Raw genomic sequence first — 18,224 nt, forward strand, 5'->3', positions numbered from 1 at the left:
TTGTTGAGGGTTTTTATCATTAATGGATGTTGTACTTTGTCAAAGGCTTTTTCTGCATCTTTTGAAAGGATCATATGGTTGTTACCCTTTCTTTTATTAATGTGATGTGTCACATTGACTGATGTGCAAATATTGAACCATCCTTGCAGCCCAGTAATACTTGGTCGTGGTGAATAATTCTTTAGCGTACTGTTGGATTAGATTTGCTAGTATTTTGTTGAGAATTTTTGCATCTGTGTTCATCACAGATATTGGCCTGTAGTTCTCTCTTTTAATGTAGTCTTTGTCTGAATTTGGAATCGGGGTGATGCTGGTCCCATAGAATGAGTTTGGAAGTTTTCCTTCCACTTCTATTTTTTGGAATAGTTTGAGAAGAATAGGTATTAACTCTTCTCTAAATGTTTAGTAGAATTCACCTGTGGAGCCACCTGGCCCTGGACTTTGGTTTGTTGGAAGTTTTTTGATTACTGATGTGATTTCTTAATTGGTAATCAATCTGCCCAAGTTTTCTATTTCTTCCTGTTTCAGTTTTGGTAGTTTATGTTTCTAGGAATTTACCAATTTCCTCCAGATTGCCTTACTTGTTGGTATAGAGTTTTTCATAATATTCTCTTACAATTGTTTGCATTTCTGTGGTGCTGGTTGTTAATTTGCCTCTCTTGTTTGTGATTTTGTTTGTGTCCTTTCTCTTTTCTTTTTGATAAGTCTGGTTAAGAGTTTATCAATTTTATTGATTTTTTGAAAGAAGCAGCTCCTGGTTTCATTGATCTGCTCTATTGTTTTTTTAGTTTCTGGGTCATTTATTTCTGCTCTCATCTTTAGTATTTCCCTTCTACCGCTGGCCATAGGCTTTGTTTGCTGTTCTTTTTCAAGCTCCTTTAGGTTTAAGGTTAGGTTTTTTACGTGCTGTGGTGGGGGCCTATGCTAGTCTTCTTGGGGGGAAGGTCCCACGGTGCTGGGACTGAGGGAGATCTGACCGACAAGGGCAGTCGTGCCAGAGGGCAGGGGCATGGAAGTTGGAGCAAGCAGGCTAGACATCCAGTGTTGGAACTGAGCTGCACTAATCAGGTGGCCCTGTGCTTAGGCTGAAGGGCAGGGGATGGAAATGGTGCTCACGGGCACACTCGTCCCTGGAGAGGCAGCTCTGCGAATGCTCTCTCTCACGGATGCCCTCCAAGAAGAGCAAATAATCTCACTCCTGCGTGCCCAGGTGGTCCTCAGGTTGCGTCATCTGTCCCAGGGCTATTTCCCTGCCTTCTCTCCAGGAGCAGGGCTCTATCTCACCGTGCCCGCTATCCCTCAGGGCTCTATCTCACCGTGCCCGCCAACCTTTAAAACTCCAGTCTTCAAGCCCTGCTGGTTACAAGAACTCACAAAATCAGCCCCTCTCATTTTCCCAGCCCGTGGCTTTGGGGACGGGTTCTCCTTGTGCATATCTCTGTGTGCTCCTCTCTCTCTCACCTTTCTCTGCAACCAGGGCTCCCTCCCCTCCGCAGCACTCATGGTCTGTTTCTCTCCTAAACCATGTCTCTGCACTTCCTACCTTCCCCAGCGTGGCCTCTTCTCTCCCTTCAGTCATTCAGTTTGTTCTGTCAGTCCTCAGGCTGATTTCTTGGGTGTTCAGAATGACTGATAGTTACCCAGCTGTGTTCGAGGGACAAGATGAGCCTAGGGTCCTCCTGCTACATCTTAGCTCCCCCACAGACAATCTCTGCTTTTAACTGGAGTATTTAGACCATTCACACTGAACATAATTATTTATATACTGTATTAATATCTACCATGTTTGCTATTGTTCCTTATTCCTTGCATTTGCTTTGTTTCTTTTTTCCTTCTCTTTTCCACCTTGTCTGGTTTTAAGTTAGCATTTTATATGATCCCATTTTATCTCTTCTATTAACATATCGGTTGTACTTCTTTTCAAATGTTTTTAGTGGTTGCCTAGAGATTTCGGTATACACTTTATACCATTTCATCTGTAGCACAGATACCTCGTAACAGAGTATTTCCAATTCCTTCTTCCCATCCCTTATGATACTACTGTCGTTCATCGCACTCATCTGTACCTTGTAATCATCACTCGTTCCAAACAGACAATGTCCTTGAGCTGCTGCTGGACTGCCATCTTGGGTTTCCTTTTAATGTCTCTGGGATTAGATCCACTGGTTTCTAATTTTCACATCTTCCTTGCCTGTTTTTCTGAATCCAACATACTGCATTTTTTAAGGATTTATTTATTTATTTTAAAGAGAGAGAGTGAGTAGGGGGAGGGAGGCAGAGGGAGAAAGAGAAAGAGAATCTCAAGGAGACTCCATGCCCAGAACAGAACGCAAAGCAGGGCTCTATCTCATGACCTTGAGATCATGACCTGAAGCAAACTCAAGAGTAGGTCACTTAACTGACTGAGCCACCCAGGCGCCCCCCTCTTGAATGCTTTTAAGAGTGGGTGTGTGCTGCTCAGGATTAGACATCTATTTATTAGGTAAACAAACTAGGACCATATTAGGTGACTTCGTTTTAAAACTTTTTATATACATAAAGGAAATAAGAAAAAATTGCAGGAAAAACACTCAAGATGGATGTTTGTAAAGTAAAATTTCTGAGCCTCCCATATCTGAAGTTGTCCTGATTAGCACTGAGTATTGAAGAGCTGGCTTCACAGGCACTGTGACTGATGAGATGTCGGTCTCGAGTTGTTCTTGCCATCATTCCTCCATAGTTGACCAGTTTCTTGATTCTTACTGGGAGCTTTTAAGTTTTTCTCTTTGTTTTTTAGGTGTTGTCGTGTCATGATGAAGTGCTTTGGTTTATGTCTTTTTAAATTCATTTTTCTAAATACTCTTTAAAAAAATTCACATCCCTCTACTCCAGGGTATTTTTTTAAGTAATTCTCTTGATATGTTTCTCCTCTGTAATTTCCTTGCACAGCTTTCTTGACTCCAATTAGGTGGCTATTAGACCACCTAAACTTACCTTAATACTCATATTTTCTTTCAAATTTACTTTTTTTCCTTTTAATCTCTAAATTTTCTGGAAAACTTCTTCAACTTTCTTTTGCAACCATTTTAGTAAATTTTAGTAAATTTCCAAAAATCAATTTAAAAATAATCTAAGACCACAATCACTTTCTCTTTTTTTGTATCCTGGGGTGCAGTGTGTATTCTCAAGTCTCCCTAAAAATGTTAGAAGTTTTGAAAGTTTCTCATTTTCTACAATATCTCTGTTTCTCTTAGAATAACTTTTTTTCTCTTATTGTATGTTATTCTGATATTTGAGAATTTTCTCAAAACTCTGCTGACCTGTGGTTATCTGTTCCTACTTAAGAGAAGGCTCTAGAAATCAATTGATGTGATTCACTAAATTAAAGAATAAAGGAAGAAAACCATAGAAGAATCTCAGCAGATGCATTTGAGAATATTCAACATTGGTCCATGAGAAAACTCTCGGCAAACTAGGAATAGACAGTAACTTCCTCAGTCTCATTAAAAATACACACACACACACACACACACACACACACACACACACACAGTGTATACAGTAAACATCATACTTAATGGTGATACTAAGTGCTTTTTTTCTAAGATTGGAAACAAGACAAGGAAGTCCATTCTCACTACTTTTCTCCAATATTGTGTCTAAACTCCTAACCAGTACAATAAAAAGAAATAATTGTTGGAAAAACAAAAGTAATGGAGTTTTGCTTGCTGATGACATGATTATTCATTTTCTATAAAATCCAAAAGAAATCTACAAATACATTACTGGAATACAAGAATTTAGCAGGGTTATAAATACATGGTTAATATTTTCAAAAACCGGTTTTATTCCCATCCAATTATAACAAGCAATTTAAGAAGCAATACCATTTAAAGCAATACCAACTTAAAAAGCAACTCCATTTCTAGTTAGGAATAAGTTTAATGAAAGATGCGTGTGACTTCTTTTTTTTTTTTAATTCACTTTAGTTAACATATAGCGTGTTATTAGTATCAGGGGTAGAATTTAGCGATTCATCAGTTGCATATAACACCCAGTGCTCATTACGTCAAAGTGCCGTCCTTAATGCCCATCACCCAATTACCCCATCCCCCACTCACCTCCCCTCCAGCAACCCTTAGTTTGTTCCCTATAGTTAAGAGTCTCTTATGGTTTGCCTCCCTCTCTGTTTTTATCTTATTTTATTTTTCCTTCCCTTCCTCTATGTTCATGTTTTGTTTCTTAAATTCCCCAGCCAGATGTGTATGACTTCTTTACTGGAAATTATGAACACTTCTAGACAAAATTAAGGAAAACTAAATAAATGGGGAGCTATACAATGTTAACAGATTGGAGCTCAATATTGTTAAGATATCAGTTGTCACCAAATTTCTCTGAAGGTTCAATGCAAACTGTGTAAAAATCCAAAAGGCTTTTCTTGTAGAAATTGACAAATTGATTTTAAGAGACATGGAAAACCAAAAGACCTAGAAAAGCCAAGACTATTTTTCTCTAATTGACTTCAAGAGTTTATATAAGTATAGGGTGCAAGCCAATATGCTATTGGCATAAGGATAGACAAATAGATCAGTGGTACAGATTAGAAAATCCAGAAATAGACCCATGCTTACATTGTAAATTGCTTTTTGAATATTTTCATTAATTTGTGGTAGGCAAAGATTTCTTAGTGCATTAAAGTTATTAACCACAGAAGAAAAGAATTGATGGATTTGGCTTCCTCAAAATTAAAAATTTCTCCTCATCAAAACACATGGTTAAGCAAAGCACAGACTGGAAGAAAAATGTTCGTAATACGTAAATTAAACAAAAACACTTCTTTCCATAATATAAAACAAACTGCTACACTTCAGTAAGTAGTAAAAGACAACCCAAGAATATAAATGGATCAAAAACTTGAACAGACACTTTACAAAAGAAGATGCATGAATTGCCAATAAGCATATGAAAACGTGCTCAATATCATTAGTCATTAAAGGAATACAAATTAAAACTGTATGAGATCCCACATCATACTCATTTAAAATTAGAAAAACTATCTCTAGGAGCGCCTGGGTGGCACAGCGGTTGGGAGTCTGCCTTCGGCTCAGGGCGTGATCCCAGAGTCCTGGGATCGAGCCCCACGTCAGGCTCCTCTGCTGGGAGCCTGCTTCTTCCTTTCCCACTTCCCCTGCTTGTGTTCCCTCTCTCGCTGGCTGTCTCTATCTCTGTCAAATAAATAAATAAAATCTTTAAAAAAAAAAGAAAAGAAAAACTATCTCTAATAACTTTGAAAAACAGTTTGGCAGATTCTGAAGTGTCTAAGCGTACTCACGCAATGACCCACGCCTAATTATTTACCCAAGAGAAATGGAAACATCATGCCATAAAAAGACATGTACACAAACAGCAGCTTTATTCATACAAGTCCCAGACTGTAATCAATCTGAATGTCCATCAACAGGAAAATGAGTAAGCAGGTGGTGGTAGGTCCACACAGTGGAGGACCTACAACTACAAAAAGGAACCAACTTTCATTCATCCAGCAGCGTGGATGATGAGTGAATGTCAGGCAAAGGCATACCTGATGTGTTATCCCTCATGGATATGGAACCCAGTAAGAGGCAAGCTTCACACATGGTGATAGAAAGGTCAGCAATGTTTGCCTTTGAGAGGCTGCTTGGCTCTAGGTGGTCAGCTTGTAGGGTGAGGGGTTAGAGGTTGCACTGTTCTGTTCTCCATTTTTAAAATACTACGGAAGTTTTCAGCACCATGTCTCCCTTGTCAGGGTTCTTCAGGGCACACCGGTCATTTTTCTGACCTCTGGGAGCATCCTCCACCTACAACAGCAATTAGCCCTCCCCTGACCACTTTTGTCGCATAGATTTTGATGGGAATCTCTCTTGTGCTCATTGCCCTCCCCTTCCCTTCGTCGTTGTGAATCCAATTTCTTTATTATCATTTTAGCAGGGCTTTTAATAAAAGAGAAGACAAATGCTTCTTTTCCATCTGCAATCTTTGAACTGAAACATTTCTTTTGCAGGAATTTGACATAATAATGTGACATTATTATTCTCTGAGGCATGCTAAGTACTGGGAAGTGGCAATAACTCTCTTCTAGTTTGACAAAGAATGCTTCTAAGTCTTCATAATACAAGATGTTGATTAACACATTATTAGCAGAGCAATAAAATGATCAACTAAAAATTGGAATTATAGACTCAGGTTTAAAATTACTTTCACAGGAAACATCAGTGATTTCTGAAATTCAGATGCCTGAAAAGATATACTATATATAACAATCACACAGACCGATTTATAAGAACACAAAGTAGGACCAGATGTCCCGGGGAAAATGTTGGGTATTCTTATAAAATTATCAACGTATACTGCTTCATGTCACTATTAACCACATCTTATCCTTCATAAACTAATTTTATAATGTAGGATGGCATGGGGGAGAGCTGGTTTTTATCTTTCTGATATTTTTTTTCTCTTAGCTGTTAAGTATTTTCAAGGTTAGACTTTTATCCTATTGCTTTCCTTTTTTCCAAAATTGTTTTATTGGAATGTAGTTTATTCCATTCCTTTTCATTCCTCTGTTCGCGCCATCTCAGTTTTGTCTAAATTTAAATCTTTTTAATTACAAAAATATTTCAGATATGGGCAGGTATCTTTACAATGGCTTTGACCCAGACAGACTGGAACAGACTTTTTCAGTCCCACATCTAAGTCTTTCTTAACCTCCATGCTTTCTTCATCATGTCTTTGCTTATTACTTCCGTTCCATTTATTCTGCCTCTGCTCAGGACTCCTTACTTTATAGATGTTAGTTTCCCCACCTTATTCTTCATAAACAAACCTTGTAGCCTCCACAAGCATCTTGGAATCTTGACCACCATTTTCACATGGCATCTTTCCTTCCTAGGGCATCCACAGAAGATCAGAACATTGACGACAGACTTATCTATGAGACTCTATTCAAACACTTCAAAAGACACAAGGTGGAGATTTCAAATGCAATAAGAAAGCCATTTCCTTTCTTTGAGTGCCTCCGGGACCGTGAATTCATCACCAATAAAATGTATGACGTAAGTGATGTTTATTATGTCACCATCTGGGAAACTGGCCCCAAATGAAGTTATATTTTGATACCCTGGACTCAAACATCAAGCGCAACTAACTGATTGAGGACTTTTTCAAGTATTGTCACCAGTGTACCTGTAAGGTAAAAAGGAGAATCAGTTATCACCAGAGATAATCCTGCTTCTCACTGAAGGAATGGTGCTCTGTGCTGCCCACTGGAGTTGGGCTGAATAGCATAGCAAATGGGCTGAATCGGAAGCAGGAGTGCTCCACAGATGTATAATGCCTTGTAGGAATGCAGAGAATATAACATACACTGAGAATTAAAGGTCATTTTAATGAGTTGATATATAACTTAAATGAGTTAATTTAATAAAATAGTAATGACACATATCACTTCAGTGGACGTCAATTTGGGTACTTAGATCTGAGAACATTAAAACCTATGGGGAATTGATATCCTGTTAGGACAAAATTTGGGAATTGATGATTATTATTCTTTCACTAACAGTTTTCAGTTTTTAGGGTTTTTTTTCCTTTTTCTCTTTCTTTTTTATGGTATTTCTGGAATCTTGGAATTTGGGTTTGATTTTAGCAATAGGCGTTGCTGGAGATACAGAGATTCAAGTCTTCTCTTTGCTGTATGAATATGTTTTCTCTATGGTCAAATTCATGAAAGGGGAGAACTGTCACCTGTTTTCTTGAGTTCTTCCAGGCCAAGTCAGTCTGGGGAAAGGGTAAGGGTCTTCCATTGCAATAGGCCAGCTGCTCATCACCTCTTAGTCTATTCCTAAAACATCTGGCCAGGTTCTTAAAGGGCTACACATCATTTAACTTTGAACCCACTATTATTCTCCAAAATCGCTCTTACTTACATCTAATGTAAATGAGGGTGAGGAGATCTGTTTCACGAGTGAGTACTTTTAAGGAGGAAGGATTTACTTGTTTCATTTAGTATCTATACAAATAAATAGAAATTCTAAAACTTCATATAAGAAGATACCTATGGAGGGAAATTGGAAGACATTACCCATAAAATCACTTTCTAGGGCTTTTCTGTAACTTGGAAGTCTGTATTTATATTCTCTCCATTCAATATATTTTAAGGATTGTCAAGATTCTTGTAGAAACCTGGTCCCTGTACAAAGAGTGGTGTATAATGTTCTCAATGAACTGGAGAAGACATTTGACCTGCCACTTTTGGAAACATTGTTCAGCGAGGTCAACATGCAAGAATACCCTGGTTTAAAGCACATTTATAGAAGCTTCAGACAAGGTAATTAGGTTTATTATCTACCTTTCGATATCCAGGACCAACTGTTTTTGTTTTTGTTTTTGTTTTGGACAAGTTTATATTAAACTCCTACAATGTTCCACACACAGTGCTGGGGCAGTGGGGATATAACAGTAGAGAAAACACAAATCATGAACCTTCTCGAAGCTTATGGTACAGTGGCGATGGTACAACCACCACCTAGAGGAGAGGTCTGCTTAACCAGGCATTTAGACTCACAGGACAACCTGAGCCAAAGTGGCATCGGATTGACTTAGAAGGACAAATGACAGAAAACACAGCATCCCAACAGAGCAGCATCAGTTGCTCCTCTTCTATGGGGTTCCTTGTGGGGACCCACACAGCAGTCCACCAAGTTGACTACCACCCACCTTGAGTGTCAGCTTGGCTGTGGATACGGGATCCACCGTGGCTTAGTGGCATCGTGCCCGTGGGTATCAATAGGTCATGGAACAGTGCTGTAGTCATAACGTTCAGGGACCCTACGAGGGATAAGCCGAGTTATGACAGTCACCACTTTGAAGGAAGACCGACAAGCACTTGGTAGTCTGTAGGTAGTGCCTCCCCATCCACATGCAACTTACTAGTCATTTTTAACCCTAAACTAGGACTAAACTAGGTTTTAACTAGGCTGATGTTGGTGCAGTAGAAGAAAAGCCGTCTTCATCAGGTTTCCAGAGTAATGAGCCAGAAAGCTAACCCAAGGTCAAATTCACCCTTAAAGAAGGAGAATTCTTTCTCCACAAGAGGTGAAACAAACGTTATTCAAATAATCGCAAAACCAGTGTTCTGCCAGATGTTATACAAAACTAAAGGTTTGATTCTCAATTTTTTCCTGGGAAGGCATGATTTTTATTTTATTTTTTAAATAATTTTATTTTAATTTATTGTAAGGCCTACAAGAGTTAAGAGAATGCTCTTTATATATATATATATATATATATATATATATATATATATATTTACTTTATATATTTACATACATACACTTTATACACACACACACACACACACACACACACACACACACACACACACTTTTTTTTTTTTTTACTTGCCTAGGAAACGTTTTATTCCAACACAGTTTGGTGTCAGTGGAGCTCTCCAGATAGAGACACTATAAGAAGAATGTTCCTGTGTCCTGAGGAGGGTTGGCACTGTGGGATCAGGCATGGAACGGGAAAGGATCTAGTGTGTCTTCAAAGACAAATTTAATTTGTCTCAGAGAGTGAGAAGCAGACTGTGGAGCTGATTCATGAGAGATAAATTTGAAGAAGATTTTAAGAAGTCTAGCATATAAAGTAAAGCAATTGGAATTTTATTAATAGGCAATAAAGAAATATCAACAGTTTTTATAAACAAGGAAAAAAAATAAAAAGCAGGTATAAAGCATGTGGTTTATTGACTTGTATCAATAGTAACCTTATCTAGTTAAGAACAAAATAATTTTTTTAAAGATTTTATTTATTTATTTGACAGAGAGAGACAGCCAGCGAGAGAGGGAACACAAGCAGGGGGAGTGGGAGAGGAAGAAGCAGGCTCATAGCGGAGGAGCCCGATGTGGGGCTTGATCCCAGAACTCTGGGATCACGCCCTGAGCCGAAGGCAGATGCTTAATGACTGAGCCACCCAGGCGCCCCAAGAACAAAATAATTTCTACAGCAAGTCAGTCCAGTTAGAAATGGAATAAAGGCAATTAAGTCAATATTATATCTGTAACCAGGATGTCCCAGGCCATGGGAACAGAGGGAATGGTGGTTGCCTGTACTGCCCACATCTCAGGGGCTCTGAGTCTCTCCATGCACTGCAGGGACCCCCCACCCTTCCAGATTCAGTGCCCACATCACCTGTGTTAGGTTCCGGGACTCCCCAAGCTGGGGTGTCCCACACCTACACTGGCTGCCACCCACCTGCCCCTGGGGAGATGGCAGCTGTCGCCTCCCAGACTCTGTTGTCCACGGCGGCTGTGGGTCAGTGACCCAAAGCCCAGAATCCGGGGGCTGTGACCTGGGGTGCAGCAGCCTCTCCCGCCGCTCAGTCCCTACCTTCATCCCATGCTCAGAGCCCCCTGAGCCCCCATGGGACCACCTGCCCACACAGGCCTCCTTCACCTTTCTCTTTGTTCTCCTCATATCTTCCACCTGGTTTTGCCAGGGTCTGAGGCCAGGTCCTCGGATGACAAAGCACCCATGGCTCCCACCGTCCTGTGCAACTCCCCCCTGCAGGCCCTGCCCCAGGAGGAGCTCCCACCATGGGCCCTGCAGCAGCAGGTTCCCTGCCTCGTGGTGTCTCCTCCTCCCTGGACTCCCCACAGACACCCCCGCCTCCCCCGCCCCTCCAGTCTTCATGGTTTATTTCCTTCCTCCCACGTGTGCTGGGTCACCTCCAGGCAGGGGTGCTGGGCTGGTGTCCCCACCTCCCCTGATTGGTGGCCTCCCCAGCCCTGGCGCAGGCCTGTGGGGTGGTCCTCCAGCTCCGCTATCTGTGCTCCCTGCTCAGAGCTGCAGAGTGTCCTTCCCTTGTTCCTGGGATCTGGGTCCCTGGGAGGTCTGTCTTGTTCCTCCAGGTGTCCTGTGCTTTGCGCCTTTGGGAAGCATTCGCCCTCCCTGCTGCAACCCTCCTCTTGTCTAGCAGCATCTTCAGAGCAGGTGGGCTTTCCCCTTCATACCCAGGGATCTCTCTGAGAGCCTAGCTCTGCTCTGGAGGAAATCCCTATTTCTTCCTTTCAGTTTGAAAGGAAGTTTTCAGTTTCAGTTTGAACAGATCAGAAACACATTTCACGTCTCTTATTTACTTTGATATATGCTTTTCCTGGCCATCCACAAATCTTTTACAAGGGTAATGGGATCATGATGTTTCCTTTACCCTTACATTGCAGTGGCTTCTCTCTGTTTGGGAAACATAGACTCTCTTGCTTGGAGTTTTCTTTTCTATCCCAGAGATGATGGGGGAGCTTTACACAGGATCAGAGGCATTGATCTCGAGTGACCTGAGGGATGGGACTTTTTAACTGTGTAATTTTGAGATGTTGTTCCTGGTCTCTGATGGGATCCCTAATTGCCTCTTTCTGTCTCCCTCTCTTCAGCAATCGATTACCAAGAAACTGATGAAGAGGAGGTACACAGTGGTCCTAGTATCCAACCAAACCCTGAACAAGGTGATGGCAACCCGATGAACACCGATTCTCATCTGCAAAGAAGAAAAGGAGATAGGGAACTCAAGCCTGAGTCCTGAGTGGATTTGGGGAATCAGGGAAGAAATGTTAAGAACCAAGGAAAAGGCAGGGAGGGGTGTTTGCATGAATGTCTAAGCAGAGGCCAAATCCTGAAGGCAAGCTACGACAAGAGACTCTTGGCCCAATAACCGAGACAAAGGGACAGAAACCCCGTGTGTCAGTAAACCAGATTTAAACAGATTAACTGCCAGGAAGTAATTGCGATTTAGAAAAGTCCCTGTAGGAGAAGATCAGTGTGAAACTGTCAAGGGCTAAGAACCTGGGTTCATGGTCAACATCAAATGATGGCAGAAGGGACTGATTTCAATGTGGGGGATGTTGTTCAAGTCACACAGAGAGAGAAAAGAGGAAGTGGTAGAAAGATGGAGGGGAGGATGTGGGTACTTGGAGAGAGAGAAGGAGGGAAATGAAAGAGAAAAAAGGGTTAAAAGACACAATAGAAATAGCCATGTTATTAACGTCTCACCAGTTGAACATGGGTGCGGGCAGTTGGTTTAGTGCTCAGGCTGCCATTGGAGGTTAGCATTGCTCACGTGCCTGTTTTGTAGATAAGGAAACTGAAATCTCGAAACTACGTGTGTAGTTGGGTCAGATGAGCAAGGGTGAACCCAGGCATTCCGAACCCAGAGCCTGTGTGTGTGTGTGTGTGTGTGTGTGTGTGTGCGTGTGTGTGTGTGTGTGTGTGTGTGTGTGTGTGTGTGAGTGAGTGGAAGTAAAAATTCACATAACATAAAATTAACCATTGTAAAGTGTACAGTTAATGATGTCTGGTGTATTCACAATGTTGTGCAACTACTACGTCTATCTAGTTCCAGAACATTCCGATCACCTCAGAAGGAAGCTCCATATCACTCCCTGTGCCCCCTTGCCCAGCCTCTGGCAACCACTAATCTAGTTTCTGTCTCTTTGGATTTACCAATTCCAGACATTTCATGTAAATGGGATCATGTAAACACTCCCTTCATGTCTGGCTTCTTCCCCAGAGTGTAATATTTTCAAGATTCATCTATGTTGTAGCATGAATCAGTCCTTCATTTCTTTTATTAGTGGAGAGCATTCTCTTGTATGGATATATTGCATGTTGCTTATTCATTCATCAGTTAGTGGTGGGTTCTTTCTACCTTTTGGCTGTGACAGAGCCTGCATTCTTAACCCTGTACTGCCACTCCAGTAATCCAATGGAAAAGACAGAAGCATGGGACAAAAATTGGGAATTATATGCAGAGAAAGATACATAAAAAAGAACACCAAGAATGGGAGGAGGAAGAGGAGAATCGGACATGGAATCCTCAAGGAAAGGCCAATGAGACAGACTGAACAGATGTGTGGAGGGAGGGTGTAGAGGAAGAGGAGGTGGGGACAAGTCAGCAGGACTTTGTAGGATATTCCTGCAGCTCTGGGGCAGCTCTGGGGATAAAGTCTGCTGGTCAGGATAAGTCCACTGGTCAGGGGCAGCTCTGGGGACAAAGGTAGCTTCACCCTGGTCAGGGGAGTCAGGATAAGCCATCGCCAGTTACTCAGGTGCCTCATGTGGGGACAGTGGGACATTCAGTGAGAGGGCCTGGCCGAGGCCCCCTTACCCAGGGATGCAGCTGAACCCAAGCCTCCATTCTGCCATTTGGGGTCTGACTGCAAGGGTTGCGTGGGATCCACCATACATGGTCTCTGTATGGATACCTGGAGGGGATCTTCAACTCCTGCTTCATAAAAAAGGGATTAGGGAAGAACAGCACAGACCATACTTCAATTTCTGAAATGAACTTTAAACTTCTTTCCTCTAGAAACTGATGAAAACTCACACCGAAGTCTGACCTGGTCATGCCCACAATCCTCATCTTACCACGGTCTGTTGCTGTTGACTGTATTCTCATCTTTTTTGTTCTCGTCCCATTCTGGAGTGTGCTGGGAGGTGGGAGGCTGCTTCTTTGTATCACTGATTGCCGAGAATGTCTGTCTTCTGCAATTTCTGTAAGGAAGTCCTCGGGTGTTTGCCCTGGAATTCATTCCTTACCTTCCCCTGCTCTGCTCTGCTCTGCCCTCTATCTCTGGCCACTGGCCACTGGCCCCCGTGGACTTCCTTGCTAGCTCCCTTTGTTGCTGGCTTCCTGCTGGGTTCCTGACATGGTACACTAACAAGAGATCGGAGAGTGGGAGAAAGGGAGAAGCTGGGTATTTCCCCATCACTGCCTTTGTCCACAATTCTGACAGTGGCTGCATCTCACCCATGATACCACTTCCCACCAAGCAGGCCAGCCATGGGCCAGCTTCTATCCAACCAGCGACCCTGATCTCTGGGCCCATCTTTGGTCCCTCCCACAGCTTCCTGTTAAGTATTCTTTGGGTTACTGCATTCTTCTATTTGGACTTCTCAGCTCTTCCTGGATGAAATTCCCTGTACTGTAAAAGCTTATAGTGATTTGTATTTTCCTGTTGGACCCTGATTGATGCAGAGGGCAAATAAAATATCTATGAATTAAAACATGGTTTAGGTACAACCCCACCTGCAAATGGACTCTTGGAGAAACTCTGTGAACCAGAACAGATAAATGCAAAGAGAACAGATAAAACCAGTGACCAAAATGATACCCTAGACATCCAACAAGCGAATGAGGAGTGTGCCCAGGAATCTGAGCCAGCAGGTAAGACTGATTGCCTGGGTTTGCAGGAGCAGAGAGAGGCTAAGGAGTCCTTGTTGGTGGCAGAGAATGGAGTCATGCCCAACTCAAGGAAACATCTATTAACAAAGAAGGGGAAACTCCTACAGACACAGAGGAGGCAGGAATGGAGCTTGATATATTAATGGGAGAGAACTAGAGGAAGAAAAATTAGCAAGTGCTAGCTTCCACAAGCTTGCTTATTTTTTATTGGATTCAAAGCTGGTATTGGGTGAGATCAGAATTGCCAATTTCTGCAATTTTCCTGCTGATAAAAATGCTAGATAACCTAATTTGTACTGTTTATCTGAAAGAGCAATATTTGCCCACATGTAATGGAAAATATACAAAATATGTTTCTGGTGCTTTTTCATTTTCACAATGTTGGAATACCTCTTATTGATAGAAAAGTTGCAATGCCAAGGGCTGAAAATGGATTCTGACTTTAAGATCTTCAAAAGCTACTAAGAAAATAAAATGAGTACGCAGATAAATAAAATACAAAACAAAATAAGATATGGCCTACAAGAGACATGGATACATTCTATAGAAATTTAAAGGAAAAAAAAGATGGTTTCTGGCTAAGGGGCAAAGCAGACAAAATCAGGACATACTTATAGTGGTATCAGTTTGCATACGGCCTCAGCAGATGGGAAGAAACTGGATATTAAGTTTAAAGATACCCATATTAGAAGAAAAAAGAAAAAGAAAACTTCACAGTATATTCAAGTGTAGGGACCCAGGGCAGGCCACCCTAAAATGTGCCACTTAGGCATAAAGATTATTTCAAGTTAAAATAAAAATCCAGCAGATGCAGGAAAGGCACTCTGCCTCCCTGATAACTGCCTCAATTTGTACTGGAAAGGAGAGCCTCTACCAGGAAGAGAAGTATTAACAGAGACTCCCTTTTACCTCAGAAGGAACTTATCTGTATAATAGAACCATCCTGTTTTTCCAAACATCTCCTTTGACCTTCTTGCTAATGACTTTTTCCCCTCTGTATCCTGAGGCCCCTATTCCTCTCCTAACCCCATATAAGCTTCATGTTGCCTCATGGTGTTCGAAATTCCATGTCTGTGTGGATTCCCCGAATGTATGCCTATTAAATTTGGTTTTCTTTTGTTAAAAAAGAAAAGCTAGGAAGGACAACAAAGAGACAAAGGGTGAAAAGTTGCAGTGCTTCATTAGGGGAGAGAGACAAAGAAAAGTTGAAGTCAGGGAGAGCTTGATCATAGAATCACCGAAGCCCCAACACTTCCATGGGGTGAAGGTGAAGGTGGCAATATATGCAGACAAGCTCTAAATAGAAACATGAGAAGGAAAGATAAGTCAGATGAGGTGTGACAAAATGGAAATAGGCATAACAGGAAAGGCTCTGCCGGGTCTCAGCTGTGGTCTTTTTCATCATCAGAGTCCTGTGAACAACCACCCAGCCAAGCGGATAATGGAGACACGAGAGAAGACACACCCAGCCCATTGCCCCGTGATGGAGAAAGTAATTACCACTTATCTTACCAATTTTCTAATTCTATCTTTGTTTTTCTATGAGAGCAAACGCTTTCCTTTGTTCTCTGATGCTAACCACCTCCCTGACCCTAACAACACCCAGGACCCACAGACTTGTGCACAGCCTCTGGCTGCTTCTACGTCATGTGAGGTGCAAGGGGAAAGAGAGCTGAGCTCTTTGATGTAGTTCATGTCTCTGAGGAGAGAATACAAGGAGAGAAAATATTTAAAAAGTGAACCAAAGAACACCAAATGACAAAGTACACGAACAACATAGGTTTTAGCGAAATTGACATGGAATCCAAACAGTATCATTTTGTGGAGTTGGTGAAAAGGAATAAGTTGCAACTTGCTTTTCAGAAGTTGTAACAGAAACACAGAAACCGTGCATGATGCTGCTGGTCAGATTTGTGAGTACGGAAGCCCTGGGGAAGGACTTTTAGAAAAGAAGTGACAACTGAAAGGACTTGGGATGGGGGACAGTGGCACAGGAGGAGAACTTTGGTGATGACTGGAATGCTTGAGATGAGAAAAATGAATAGAAAGACAAAAATCAATAGAGAAGAGGCATACAGAAAGTCACATTAATAATTAAGAACAGAGATCAAGAAGGAGAAAGTAGGAAACTTAGAGAATGGATAAACGAAAAATCAGGTAGGGGACAGCAGGGCCAGTTCTAGGGTGAAGCAGGTAGGTCCTGGGACATATGGAAAGAAAATCTTACTCTTGGTGTCTTCTTATCCCCTTGCCACCTCTTCTGCCTCACTCTAGACCCTGCTGGGTCCTGGGAGATAGTGATAAAGAATGTTGAGAAAAAGAGTATGAATAGAGACATATACAGAAGGAAATCAATACCAGTAAATAGAAAAAATGGGGGGAGGCATAAAGAGAATGAGTAGAAGATGAGTTAAGGGACCATGAATGAAAAACTGGTAGAGAGTGGACCAAATAAAGATAGAGAAGACAAATGAAGACATTGTTCAACTTAAAGAGACGGTCACCCGAAAGAAGGCACAGAGGGTTCTTCCTAATACCATTGAGAAGACATCATTAAGGTGTCTGCGACCACCAAAATGACCCTTTCACTCCCTCAGATAAAAATAGGCCTCTACCTAGACATCTCATATCTCCATGGCTTCAATCACCATCTGAATCTATGGATTCCTACACACACCTCTGGTCCAGACCTGTCTTCTAGATTCATTCCTTCAAGTGCCTGAAGACTTGTAATCAAAGATCTGAAAGCCATCTCTATTTGGAAGCTATATTAGTTATCTATTGCTGTGTAACAAACAGTCCCCAAATTCAGTGGATTAAAACAATCATGACTTCATTTGCCACATCTGTCAATTCCAACTTGAAAATATGTCCAACCTGCCCATTTCTCTCCATTTCCAGAATGCTTACTCTAATCCAGATTCCAATCACTTCTAACTTCAAAATAGAGGAGCTGTCCTGCTGGCCTCCTCCTTCCGGTCTTGCTCCCCTCAGATCCATTCTCCACACTTTGGCTCAATGGGCATTGCAAAAATGCCAACAGGGTCATATGGCTTTCCTATTTAAACCCTTAGCATGAGGTCAACACAGCTTGGTGTAGAGTATTGAAGGATACCTCCCATACAGTTGCATAATCTCCCCCTCACACACTCTTCCACCACATCCCCACCTATACCAAATTCTGTTTGTTTACTTGAATTACCAAGCTCTCTCAATTATATCTCTGCCTTTACACATGCTTTTGGAAAACAGTTGGGTATACAGTCCCAAGTTGAAAATACACATAGCTTGTGACTCTGCAAATATATTCCTCAGCCAAAACCAACATAAATGCACACTGTGTTCAAAAAAAGAAGATGAACACATAGAAAAGCAGCATTATTCATAATAGCCAAAATCTTGAAACAGCACAAATGGGTTTCCTATGGTTTTATTTTTCATGGCTTATTTCTATGATGGAATACTATATGGCAGTGAAAAAGCAAAATGAATACAGATGATTCTCACAAACATATATTGAGAAAGGAAGCCAAATTTCCCCCCTGGCCCCCACCAAATGACAGAGAGACAGAGAAAGAGCAAACAAGAGAGAGGAGACATGATTCCATTTATATAAACATGTGTATTTTGGAACTGACAAAATTAATAATTAGTGGTATTACAAATCAGGATGAGCAGGTTATTAACTTGAGCTACATGGTGGAGACAGTTAGTGGGAGGCATCACGAAGAGGCTTCCAGGGTAGAAGTAATCTTCTATTTCTCGACCACAGTGACGGTTACCCAGATATGCTCACTTTGTGATGATTCAAAATTTATGATTTACCCCTTTCTTTTTTCTTTTTTTTAATAATGTTTTTTATTAGATTATGTTAGTCACCATACAGTACATCCTTAGTTTTTGATGTAAAGTTCCATGATTCATTACTTGCGTGTAACACCCAGTGCACCATGCAATACACGCCCTCCTTACTACC

At 41.4% G+C, this 18,224-nt stretch overlaps 1 protein-coding gene across 10 annotated transcripts in view; it reads left to right on the forward strand.

Annotated features, from left to right (window-relative positions):
* Positions 1 to 18,224, forward strand: part of SP100 (SP100 nuclear body protein) — an 89,028-nt gene that overhangs the window by 19,786 nt on the left and 51,018 nt on the right. For all 10 annotated transcript variants that reach the window (XR_006779006.2, XR_006779008.2, XM_045794151.2 and 7 more), the window contains exons 2-7: positions 6,905 to 7,067; positions 8,170 to 8,338; positions 11,442 to 11,513; positions 13,373 to 13,435; positions 14,081 to 14,230; positions 15,657 to 15,740. Coding sequence is in view for 8 of the 10 variants with exons in the window: in XM_045794151.2 (XP_045650107.2) it covers positions 6,905 to 7,067; positions 8,170 to 8,338; positions 11,442 to 11,513; positions 13,373 to 13,435; positions 14,081 to 14,230; positions 15,657 to 15,740 (701 nt within the window). In the remaining 2 variants the exon portion in view is untranslated. The remainder of the gene's footprint in view (positions 1 to 6,904; positions 7,068 to 8,169; positions 8,339 to 11,441; positions 11,514 to 13,372; positions 13,436 to 14,080; positions 14,231 to 15,656; positions 15,741 to 18,224) is intronic.

The sequence above is a fragment of the Ursus americanus genome, chromosome 1 (assembly GCF_024610735.1).
Source record: "Ursus americanus isolate L20-20 chromosome 1, mUrsAme1.1.p, whole genome shotgun sequence".
Lineage (NCBI taxonomy): Eukaryota > Metazoa > Chordata > Mammalia > Carnivora > Ursidae > Ursus > Ursus americanus.